The sequence below is a fragment of the Sceloporus occidentalis genome, unplaced genomic scaffold (genome assembly GCF_023333645.1).
Source record: "Sceloporus occidentalis isolate IW3139 unplaced genomic scaffold, rSceOcc1.0.p SCAF_22, whole genome shotgun sequence".
In the NCBI taxonomy this organism is placed as follows: Eukaryota; Metazoa; Chordata; class Lepidosauria; order Squamata; family Phrynosomatidae; genus Sceloporus; species Sceloporus occidentalis.
The window spans coordinates 358,219-370,545 of record NW_028317002.1 but is presented as its reverse complement, the minus strand read 5'-3'; the positions used below and the strand labels follow the sequence as shown (position 1 = coordinate 370,545).

Here is a 12,327-nt window from a genome sequence, read left to right as displayed (position 1 = left end):
CAGGATCACAGTGGAACGAATAGCCACCCGGGCTTTCGTTCCACACAGCTGCACATGCTCCTTAACCAAAAAGGATAGAGCGAACGCTGCCTCTATAAGCCAAACACTCACCCCCCCGGCAACAACCCGTGTGCTGCACCATCAGAAGAATCCACGAAGCTGTTCACCCTACGAGGGACAAGAAAGAACTGAGGACTCTACCAGTTTGCCGGCCTTTATGGGTAAGCGGGGAGGAGTTTACTTTTTGATTGGTCTTTCAGAAGCTTGTGCTGAGGGGAAAAAACAACCCATACGTACTGCCACTATACGCAGGAAAAAAATGGAATTCTTTTTCTTTGACATTATGTTGCCTGTATTTCTATGATTTTAAAAGGTCATTATGCTCCTGAAAAAATGATGTATAATTTTGGTGGATTCATCAAATATGTAAAAGGGAGATGCTTAACAGAGTAAACATGACAGACAAAAATCTGGCCTTTGGGTTCGCAAAACTACTGGGAATGAAGAGGTAAAAAAAAAAATAATTCAACTTTATTACACATTATGAAAGTCAAAGCCCAAGCGAGGTGACTAAAGAATCCATATGTGCCAAGCAATTAATCGGTGATGTGTTGTAAATCTGTAGTAAAGAAATGCACAAAAACAGATACTTTATTTGGTACGAGGAATCAATTACAGTTTTTAATGGAGTTTGGGGTTTTAAAAAAAAAAAAAAAAAAAAAAAAAATACTGTGTGTATTTTCAAAATGTTAAACTTACAAATCAAAATAACTGTTCCATATGAAAACATATTTAAGTAGAAAGTGCATCTTAAGTTTTCTTTTCATCAGGCTTCAGTGAAGATTCTGTCTTGTTTGGGTCTTTTTGAGATCCACTATTCACACCTAATTAAAAAAGAAAAATTTTTTTTTTTAATGTAAAGTGGAAAAAATCCAGGCAAATACTTCAACATTAATACTTTAACAGCATTAAGTTTGCTTTATGCAGCTCCTGCATTTACTTCTCGACCAATGAAGTATCAGGTACATCAGGTAAGAAAGTGTCCCTAAAAACCAATGTTTTCTGCAGCACTGACCTGGAAGTCAAAAAGTGCAGTTCTTTAATACAGAATTATTACTATCTGATCACTTATAAGAGTGATCACATTTTCAAGATTATTATTATTTACTGCTTTATTAAGTGTCATCATATTCCTCATCGCTGTACAATAGGTAAACATAACAAGTAGTATATAACATACCAACAGAAACAAGAGGTGAGGAGGGCGCTGTTCAAACGAGCTTACAATTATACAAGAGGTAAAAGTGCCGTTGTTAGGGATGGACCAGTCACACCAGTATATGTATAGCAGGAAAGAGACTAGGAAAGGTGACCTTTCCTGGGAGGGCATTAACACATAAGTTAGTAGGCGCCCTTAAAGTGGGTCTTGAGGGATTTTTTTGAAGGAATAAAAGGCACAGAGAGAGATGGATAGGTTGGGGGAGGGTATTCCAGCAGATAGGGGCAGTCCTTGGGAAATCTTGTAAGCGTGCATAAGAGCTAAAAATCAGAGGAGAGGATAGGAGATAATTGGATGAGCGGAGAGACCGTTTAGGAGTGTATTTAGAGATGAGTGAGGAGAAGTAGGTGGGGGGGAACCGCTGTGAAGGGCCTTGAAAGTCCTGAAGCGCACAGGCAGCCAGTGAAGAGACCGATGGAGGGGAGAGACGTTAGTAAAGCGATGGGAGAGGAAGATAAGTCTGGCAGCAGCATTCATTGTGGATTGTAGAGGGGTGACAACGGTGTGAGGGAGACCAGTAAATCAGGGTTCCAATAATTGAGGTGGGAGATATTGAGGGCATGGCAAGCCCTTTGGTGGCATCTTTTGTTAGGAAGGGATAAATGTGGACATAGTTTTTAAGATGGAGACAGCAGTTTTTTGATACAATAGATGTAGGAGGTGAATCAGAGGTCGTATTCAAGGCAGAGAGTGTGAGGGAAACTGTTGAAGAAATGTTAGCATTGGAGGGAGGGAACGTAAGTTTGGTTTTGAAGGAAAGAGAAAGACGCAGACATCCAGTTAGAGACACGATCTAAGAGGTAGGGAGAGAGATCAGCAGAGGATAGGTAGATCTTAGTGTCATCAGCACCCAAGTGGTACAGAAAGCGAAAGGTTGAGATTGGTCTGCCAAGTAGTGTAAAGTGAGAATAGAGGGGATCCTAGAAATGAGCCTTGGGGTACCCTGACTGACTGTTAATTTGAAGGCATGATCAGAAAGGTAGGATGTGAACCAGGAGAGAGCAGTGTCAGAGCCCAGAGTTCTGAAGAGTTTCAAGGAGAAGAGGTTGATCTACTGTGTCAAAAGCAGCAGAAAGGTCCAATAGGATTAGCACAGAGTAGTGGACCCTGACTTTAGCAGTGGTCATTAGTAAGGGCGGTCTCAGTAGAATGTCGAGAAAAAAGTTTTCAATTTGAACAATAGATATTAGAAATATATGAAGACTAATGTTCAGCAGTAAGCACACACATTAGCTAGGCAAGGACAAAAAAAGGAAAACACCAAAAAACAGATGATAATATCTGCGTTTGGGGATGAAGCGGATACATGTGTGATATTTCTTGATAAAAAAAGGGAAGCTTACCTGGTTTGGGCTGATTTTCTAAGAGAGCTTCAGGCTGTTCACACCACAGCTTGTAATCTGGGTTACTGAGAAATCGTTTAGTGAGACCACAACTCAGACACCTGATAATGGTCTTCCTCTGTCCACGACATTCTGAAATACATGCATTCACTGGGTTTTAAACTGAAGAGGTCATGTTTATTTAAATTAACAGAGTGTTGTAGTCAATGGTGTATATTCAGAAAAGGTCTTGTTACCAGTGGGATACCTCAGGGACCTGTACTTGGACCCATTCTTTTTTATATTTTTAATAGTGATACTGCAGAAGGTCTTGATGGAAAGGTTACAAAAATTTGCAACAGGGTTGATGTTCCTGGAGGAAGAAGCCAAATGGAAAATGATTTAGGTGAACTGGAAAAATGGTCAGAGCCGTGGCAACTGGCATTTAATGTGGATAAATGCAAAGTAATGCATCTAGGGCCTAAAAATCCAAGGGCAGAGTATAGAAAATTTGATACTGTCCTAACCTCAACATGTGAGGAAAGGGATTTAGGGGTAATTATTTCTGAGGACTTAAAGGTAGGTAAGACAATGCAGTAGAGCAGCAGGTAATGCTAGCAGAATGCTTGGTTGTATAGCGAGAAGTATTAGCAGTAGAACGAGGGAAGTGCTCATGCCGTTGACAGTGTTAAATTGGAGGGTCAAATGTTTCAAAGTGATGACAGGAAATAATACTTTACTGAGGATAGTGGATGCATGGAATAGTGCTGAAGGTTACTACAGTGAAGGAGTTTAAACATGTATGGGATAGGCATAAGACTATTCTAAATATAAGATAAGGCCAAAGACCAAGGAAAGTATTCAGACACTGGGCAGACTAAACGGGCCAAGTGGTTCTCATCTCCCGACATGTTCTAGTTTTCTATGTAAGAAAGATGTCATCCATACGCCTTGCTCTGTGAAACAGTCCTAAAGTTTTACTAATATGGAAAAAGTATAATGTTTTTGAAAGATACATGTCACCATTTCATATAGTATGTTATGATTTTTCCCGTAATCAAACCTATATTTTTTCATATTTTTATTAGGTAGACTTACTTTTTTGCCTCACCGTAGATGTGACACCAGGAATTAGAAGGGAGCTGCATCTTTTACAAATTGTTCTTTTCACCGATGGGTCCCTTAAAAAAAACATAACAATGAAGTTCAAACATGAGATTAAAAAAAAATAAAAAATTCACTGAACAAAAAGGAAATGTATTGACATATTTAATATCAAGCTCTTAAGATTTTGATTGTGTTTTCCTAAAACAGTAATTGAGCGATCGAGGTATAATATTTATGATAAAATGTTTTTTGCTGAATGTCAACGGAAAATCATGTAGTAAAGTACATCACACGCTTATCCGTTGAAAGAAGAACTCACTGCCTCAACACCAGTCTCTTGCTGATCACTCTTTGTGTTTGGCAATAAAATCGAGCCAGCTCCACATTCTCAGGGTTTTGTGCCAGGACACAGTGTGCAGCCTTGGGAAAGGAAAGACAAATACAATCACAAACACTTCAGAATGCCTTAGACACCCAGCACCCATCAGCTACCCCAGGTTTTAGCTTTGTTGAACTCCTATACCGATTGGATAATGATGTCAATATGATATTCTAACAAAACTGCAATGATGGCTGAAATGCTTCCCTAACTGCTAAAGTTCAACACTTTCTGTACATTTTCATAGCAGAAAAGCTTGTTAACTAGGATTCCTTTACGACTTATACAAAAATATGCAGGTTCAACGCAACTCCATGGCTTACATTATGAAGAACCAATCCCAGGGAGATTATGCTGCAAGAAGGGGAGGGGGGGCTGACCTACGACAAATTTAAGTATCCGTTAAAAACGGTCACCCAATAAGCAGGAGACGTTCACTGGGCTTGGCGCTTCAAAATTAAGTCTGTGAATCGATACCTTAATTTGCCTGAAATCCTAAAAGGTTTCTACGCAAAGTGTCCAGTTAGAGACTTAAAACAAATAAATAAAACCATTATTGATACATGTTGGAAAAATGGCATGTTTTCCAAAATACAAGTTAAACATTTCTGAAAGACTGCATACTGAAAATTATGAAAGGAAGAGAAGATGAAGATGTTTGTGGTGCCGTTACTGTGCAACATGTAACAATTTGGCAGTAGGTCTTACATCCGCAACTTGAGGCACCCAAAAATAAAATGTAGAATTACATGTCAATCTGATTTTACTATCTATAGGATTAGGATGCCCAGTGGCCTTAACTAAAATTGCCAGACATACAGAGTATTATCAGTATGTGCATTTAGCTGAGGTTTGAAGACTACATGCATCTTCATCTATGAATCATCTGTCATACATGACAAAGTTACGACACATAAGAAAAAGACACTTGTTTTCGCAAGAAGATAAAAACGTATGGCACCCCAAATAGACATCGGTCTAAGTAATAAGGAACGCTTGCTTGTTTTTACCTGGTATAGAAAGTTGAGTCTTTCAAATGCTTCTTTATCTTTAATTTGAGTTGACATTTTTTTTTTAATCGGTATCAATCTGGAAATAAGCAAGAAACAAGCTATATTTCTCATTGTGTGCACTTATACAAAATGTTTATGAAATCACAAGAACAGTTATCTACAAAATTTCAGTATTACAGTTAGAAGACTTTTTTTGAATTAGTATTTGAAAAGTTTATTTAATATGTCACAATTTACAATAACCCCAGTGAGCTCCTGCTGCAGGAAGAGTTAGGCTGGACATGTACAATGTAAAAGTCAAACCGACCAGAAAATTATGGGGCGCAGATACATATAGGGAAAAAAACAAAACAATATATAGTGTAGAGTGTAAGATCAATCTTATGTGGAAGTGAAGTGTTGCACTCACAAGTGGAACAGATGATCCAAACCCATCAAAGTGAAATGCAGTGATATCTTTAACCCCTTCGTGACAAAGGCTGATTTTACTTTTTGTACCCTTCGTGACAATGGCCTTTTTAACATTTCTGCGCTGCTTGTGTTTAGCTGTAATTTTCTTCTTTCCCGTTTACTGAACCCACACACATTAGATATTGTTTTTTTCAGGACAAGAAGGGCTTTCTTTAGATGACATTGTTTTGATTGTATCATATTATTTACTACTAAAAAAAGTATAAAATATGGTGAAAAATTTAGAAAAAAATGACTAACTTTTAGTTGAAAAATCTTTTACTCATCTATAAAAGGTAATGAAAAAACCTGCTAAATGGATTCTACTATTTGTCCTGAGTTTAGAAATACCCAATGTTTTTATGTTTTTTTTGCTTTTTTCTACACATTATGGGGCAATAAGTACAGGTAGCGTTTTGCTATTTCAAAGCCATTTTTTCCAAATCTGGTAATTCTTCCCCCCATGTGCCATTTCGGGTATCTTTGAACCCGGCCAATGCAATTTACCCCATCAAATCATATATTTTTGAAAACTAGACAGCCCAGGGTATTCCAAATGCTAGTATTTTAACTATTTCCATGCACCATATCTACCACCAGTTTTTGTCAAACTTTGTGGTAGTCATTTTTTTGCATTTGTTTTGTCACACACATTTTACTTCAGGTATGAATTAAAAGGTTCTCGTTTATGTCACTATCACAAAACACCCCAATATGTGTTCAGCAACATCTCCTGAGTACAGCGATACCTCACATGAATGATTTTGCCTGGCTGTTTGGGGGCAAAAGGGCCACATTTGGGGCATGCGCATTTTTCAATGTTGAACTTTGGCATTTGGGGATCCACTGCCTATGCCCTATTTGGTACATCTTTGAGTCGGGCCATTTCAGTGTGCCCAATAAACCCATATATTTTTGAAAACTAGACACCCCAGGGTATTTCAAATGCTAGTATTTTAACTCTTTCCATGCACCATATCTACCACCAGTCTTTGTCAAACTTTGTGGTAGTCATTTTTTTGCATTTGGTTTTCCACACACATTTTACTTCAGGTATGAATTAAAAAGTTCTCGTATATGTCACTATCACAAAACACCCCAATATGTGTTCAGCAACATCTCCTGAGTACAGCGATACCTCACATGAATGATTTTGCCTGGCCGTTTGGGGGCAAAAGGGCCACATTTGGGGCATGCGCATTTTTCAATGTTGAACTTTGGCATTTGGGGATCCACTGCCCATGCCCTATTTGGTACATCTTTGAGCCGGGCCATTTCAGTGTGCCCAACAAAACCATATATTTTTCAAAACTAGACACCACAGGGTATTTTAAATGCTGGTATTTTAACTCTTTGCATGCACACATTTTACCACCAGCATGTTTTCAAAGTTTGCAGTAGTATTTTTGTGTGTGTATTTTTCCCACACACACCTACTTTATGTATGAATTTACAGCTCCTGGTATATGCCGCTGTCACACGACACCCCATAATGTGTTCAGCAACATCTCCTGAGTACAGTGATACCCCACATGCATGGGTTTGTCATTTTTGTGGGAACTAAAAGGCCACATTTGGTACGTGTGCATTTTTCTAATTGGAAATTAGGTGTGTGGCCATCCTTCCCCCGGTGTTAATTGGGACGTTGTTGAACCTGGCCAATTCAATTTACCCCATCAAATCATACCTTTTTTAAAAGTAGACACCCCACGGGCATTTAATATGCCAGTATTTTAACTCTTTCCATGCGAGAATTGTTTTAAGCTAATATGCTAATTTTAGGACTTGCTCACAAAAATATATTTTTTATATATATATATTTTTTTTGTCTTTTTTAAAAAAAAATTTTAACATTTTTTTTCAACTTGGAGGTTCCCCTGATAGTGACATCAGTGGGAAATGATTTTTACATTTTACTAGTTTTTTACCATTTTTTTTCTAATTATTATTAATTTTATTTTATTTTTTAATTTATTTTTACTAATCACACTGTGATTAGAAAGCTGGGTTCCATTGACTTGCATGGTGAATGCAGTACCTCTATTCAACCTGCAAGTGGAGCCAAAGTTCTCTAGATGGTCTGGACCATCTAGCGAACTTTTAAAATTTGTTGGTTCCTGTTACAGGGCAACGGCCATCTTGCTTGATGGCGAAGATCATCGGCAGCTGCGACCGCTCTCCGGAGCGGTCACAGCCCATCGAAAGGTAAGTGTTTGGTGTCGCTGGATGCCTCCTGATCGAGGCATTCCAGCGACACCATTTAAGTTTAGGAGGCGATCGTCGATCGCCTCCTAAACGCTTTTAAAACGGGCGTCCGCCGCCATACAAAGTATGGCGGATGTTGACGCCCCGTGGAGGGGCCAGAGATGGCCCCTTCGTTCCGATCGCGGCGTTGCTGAATGCCTCGAGGTCGAGGCATTCAGCAACGTTTTTTGGGTGCAGAAAGCGAAAACAGATCGCTTTCTGCACCCGTTTAAAGACGTGCCGGTCCTGGCACGTCAATTGTCGTAAAGCATATGCTTTTCCGTGTCGTGCCAGGACCGGCAATTGTCGTTAAGGGGTTAAAGACGTGCCGGTCCTGGCACGTCAATTGTCGTAAAGCACATGCTTTTCCGTGTCGTGCCAGGACCGGCAATTGTCGTTAAGGGGTTAATGATCTTCGTGTTGAATCTAAAAACATAAGCTGAAATGGTGCAATATCTTAGGTAAAAAATCAAGTTCACCGATAAAAATGCACTCACATTTAGTCCATGCACTCAAAGTGCATAAAAGCGTGTGGGTAGAAAATCCACCGATTGTGGAATATAAAACGGTCCAAATGGATCCTTCCAAACGCGTTTCGCCGACTTGGCTTCCTCAGTAGAAGTATAATCGATCCGGTAAGTAGTCTTGTTACGTTCTTGTGCTCTTTTTATGGCCGTTCCCGTATTGCGTCATCACGCGCCGTCCATTTCTTATCTGTTGTCGCCGCGTATCACGTGTCTCCCGTCGTTCGTTTGTGTATCAGTAAAGTTTCGTTTGAAAACGTGGGCGGTCCAGCCTTTGCTCAGGGAGATCATAACGCGATCCTCCCTCCTGAAGTTTATTATTCCAGAATCAATGTGTGTGTTAATGTGTTTGATGGTGACAATTTATTATGTAAAGGTATAACATTTTAAGAATAAAGTGCAATAAAGATGTGCTTGTATAAATATCTTGGAGTGAAATCAGGAATCAAGATGTCTAGAGTTCATTTTAGGGAATTAATTCAGTGTCTGAATAAAAGTGATTTATTGTAATAAATATGATGTGATTATAAGATTATAGATGGAATATAATATAGGTACTACAAGTGTCAAGATGTCTACCATTCATTATGTGGAATCAATACATTTATATCAGGAATAAACAGTGTCTAAAGTTCATTATTTTAAAATCAATATAAATGTCTGTGTGTTTAATTGTAAACAATTTATTATATACAGATATAAAGGTTATAAAAATAGGATTGTGATTTATATAAATATGTTAAAATAATGTCAAGAATCAAGATGTCGAGTTTATTTTATGGAATTTGCTGATTGTCTAAAAGAATATGATTTATTATAATAAATATACTATGATATATAGAGTAGTAAAAAAAAAAATCAATGGATTGTAATATAGGTGTCTAGATGTCTACTATGTAGATTCAATAAAATGGATATCTCAATAACTGTAATATAATATACTGACTGTTATATAATAGTAGTAAAAGCTGCGGACAAAGGAGGGTCCATAGTCATTATGGATAGATCATATTATTTACAAGAGGCATACCGCATCTCGAATGATGAAATCACATATAAGAAACTAAAAACAGATCCCACGAAATCCTTCCAAATGGAATTTAATAATTTATTATTAGAAGGAAAACACAATGGAGTCCTTAGTAATCATGAATTTAGTTTTTTAAACATAGAATTCCCAAAAGTGGCCATCTTTTATTTCTTACCCAAAATCCATAAGAACATGACTACTCCCCCGGGAAGACCTATAATCATCGGGATACATTCTTTAACAAGTAATACATCACAATATGTTGATTTTTTCCTTCAAAAATATGTCACCCTTTCTCCATCCTATATACGAGATATCAAACAGATACTGGAAACCTTAAAAGATAAAATGGTCACCAAATTACATATGGGCCACAATTGATGTCTCATCGCTATATACAGTAATCCCCCATGAAAAGGGAATACAAACCATTGAAAAGGTATTACAAAAAGATGAGAAGATGGACCCTTTACAACAAGAATTTATCTTAAAGTGCATTAAATTCACTCACACACAATTATTTTTGGTTTCAATCAAACTTTTTCCTACAATTGTGTGGTACAGCCATGGGGACCAGATTCGCACCCAGTTATGCCAATCCATATGTGGCAGACTGGGAACAAGAACACATTTGGTCCAACAACCCTTTTTATGCGAATCTGGTCCTCTGGCGTAGATATATAGATGACATCCTTATAATCTGGAATGGCCCCTTGAAAAATTTAAATTCCTTCATAACATGTGTAAATCACAATGACTACAATCTACAATTCACCTCCTGTATACACAAAGAAGAAATACATTTCCTAGATCTCACTCTATATACAAGTGGAGAAGAGATTCACACGAAAACCTTCTTTAAACCAACGGACAGAAATAGTTACATCAATTTTACAAGCTGTCACCACCCGAATTGGTTACGAAACATTCCAAAAGGACAGATTGCCCGTATTTGTAGGAACTGTACGGAAGAAAAGGAATTTATAGCTCAAAGCCAAAAATTATCAAAATTTGAGGACAAAAATCACCCACAGGTTCTATTACAGGAGAGCTTTAGATCTATCAAAGAGAAAAAGAGAGATGAACTCTTGAAGAATCAACAACAACCTAAGAAGAACTTTGATTTCTGTTTTTGTACAAGATATAATAATGACAAAGCATTTGAAATTAAAAAAGCTATCAAGAAATGCTGGCCCATTTTAAGACAAGATAATATCCTGAGAGAGGTTCTACCTGAAAATCCTAATATCATCTACAAAAAAACGGACAATCTAGGCATTACTAGCACCCAGTGTATTACCCGAGACAGAAGAAAAGCAACTTGAATTTTCTTTCTATAAAAACTCCCGGGTACCACAAATGTGGGAGATGTAAAATATGTAGGACATGCAGTTTACAAGACAGAAAAAAAGCACGGTTTTTAGGTGCACAAACACGGGGAAAGAGTATAAGATAAAGCACTTTATTAATTGTAACACCACCAATGTCATATATATGTTAGAATGTCATTGTGGAGCTCAGTATATAGGGCGAACCTCCAGAAAATTGAAGACTAGGGCCCTTGAACATATAGGAGGGATTAGAAACAACAATCCTAAACATAGCGTGCCTAGACAAGCAAATGACTGTAAATCGTTCTCTCTTAATAGTTTTAAAATTATAGGGATTGATATAGTTACCCCACATTGGCGTGGATGAAACGTCAAAGGGGGATTGAATATGGAACTCGATATTTTAGCTTTTATGGATTAGCCCAATTTTTTAATTTTTAACTCTAACAGTCATACATCTTTTATTTCAACTTTTAATATCCCTAATTCTAACTTTTATTATTTTAGCCAATATCCCTATACTTTTTTATTATAAATAACTATACAAATATCGTATATATTCTTTTATACTTTTTTTTTTACACTTAGTTTACCAACCCCATAATGATATATGTGAAAACTTACAATATTTTTGTATATTTCTGTATATTTTTTATATAATTTTAAATATATCACTTTTAGATATTAACATTTATAAACAGTCAGTATATTATATTACAGTTATTGAGATATCCATTTTATTGAATCTACATAGTAGACATCTTGATAGTTGTAACACCTATATTACAATCCATTGATATTTTTACTACTCTATATATCATAGTATATTTATTATAATAAATCATATTCTTTTAGACCAGGGCTTGACAAATTTTTTGTAAATCTAGGCGCCAGCTAAAAAAGTTAGGAGCCAGGATTTTTTATTTTTTTTTAAATTTAAAGTTTTTATTAGGTTTTTGTTTTCCTTTTGAAAAGGCACAATATACAAATTATACAGAAACAGACTGTCAGAACATACAGCGGCGAATACATAGTATCCCAAGTCAGCACTTACAAACAATATGAGAAGAATAATCAAAGAACAGTCACAACAGGATATCCAGACATCTTAGCAAGAGCAACAAGTATACAGAATACATGTACAGAATAGTTGATAGCGAACACATAGTATCACAGTACCCGAAAAGTGGTGACAATAAACATAAATGCAGACCGTACCACTAACAGCCTGAAAGCCGCATAAAGAGTGCCACGGAGGGGCAAACCAGGACAACAAGGCGCCTGGAAAAACTGTGAAACAAGAGGATAAACCAAAACTTGACTCTGGGAGCAAGTACCTTAGATGGAAAATTAGGTGTAATGTAGATTTACAGAGGTCATCGGGAATAATGAACAGCATCACATATAAAACTAAGAAGAACACGATATAGGTAGGCCCTGCAAGGCGAGGAACGAGTCCTCTCATAAACCATGTCCTCAAGCAGAAGCAAAAGAAACATAAAAGGCGACTAACAAGAACGTCTAGAACGTCTGGGCACGGCTCGCCCTCACCCGGGACTAGTCACTCTCCCAGAACGCGGCATCCCGCATGAGAAGCCAAGGGGACCAAACTTTGTCGTACTGAATCAGTTGATGGTCATTCCTGAAA

At 37.4% G+C, this 12,327-nt stretch overlaps 1 protein-coding gene across 1 annotated transcript; it reads right to left on the bottom strand.

Moving 5' to 3' along the window:
- Nucleotides 1–810: 810 nt before the first annotated feature.
- Nucleotides 811–5,154, bottom strand: LOC149300870 (ribonuclease P protein subunit p21-like). Its single transcript, XM_089484455.1, has 5 exons — nt 5,098–5,154; nt 4,028–4,128; nt 3,700–3,782; nt 2,623–2,754; nt 811–884 (listed from the first exon to the last, which is right to left on the bottom strand). The coding sequence occupies exons 1-5, from the start codon at nt 5,152–5,154 to the stop codon at nt 811–813; spliced, it is 447 nt and encodes a 148-aa protein (XP_089340581.1).
- Nucleotides 5,155–12,327: the final 7,173 nt, after the last annotated feature.

What these genes read in the sequence shown, in the direction of transcription:
- LOC149300870 (XM_089484455.1), bottom strand. Translation starts at nt 5,154, where the DNA reads ATGTCAACTCAAATTAAAGATAAAGAAGCATTTGAAAGACTCAACTTT. An exon ending in GACTCAACTTTCTATACCAG is followed by an intron (nt 4,129 to 5,097) that starts GTAAAAACAAGC and finishes TCCTTTCCCAAG; the next exon opens with GCTGCACACTGTGTCCTGGC. An exon ending in AAGAGACTGGTGTTGAGGCA is followed by an intron (nt 3,783 to 4,027) that starts GTGAGTTCTTCT and finishes GTTTTTTTTAAG; the next exon opens with GGACCCATCGGTGAAAAGAA.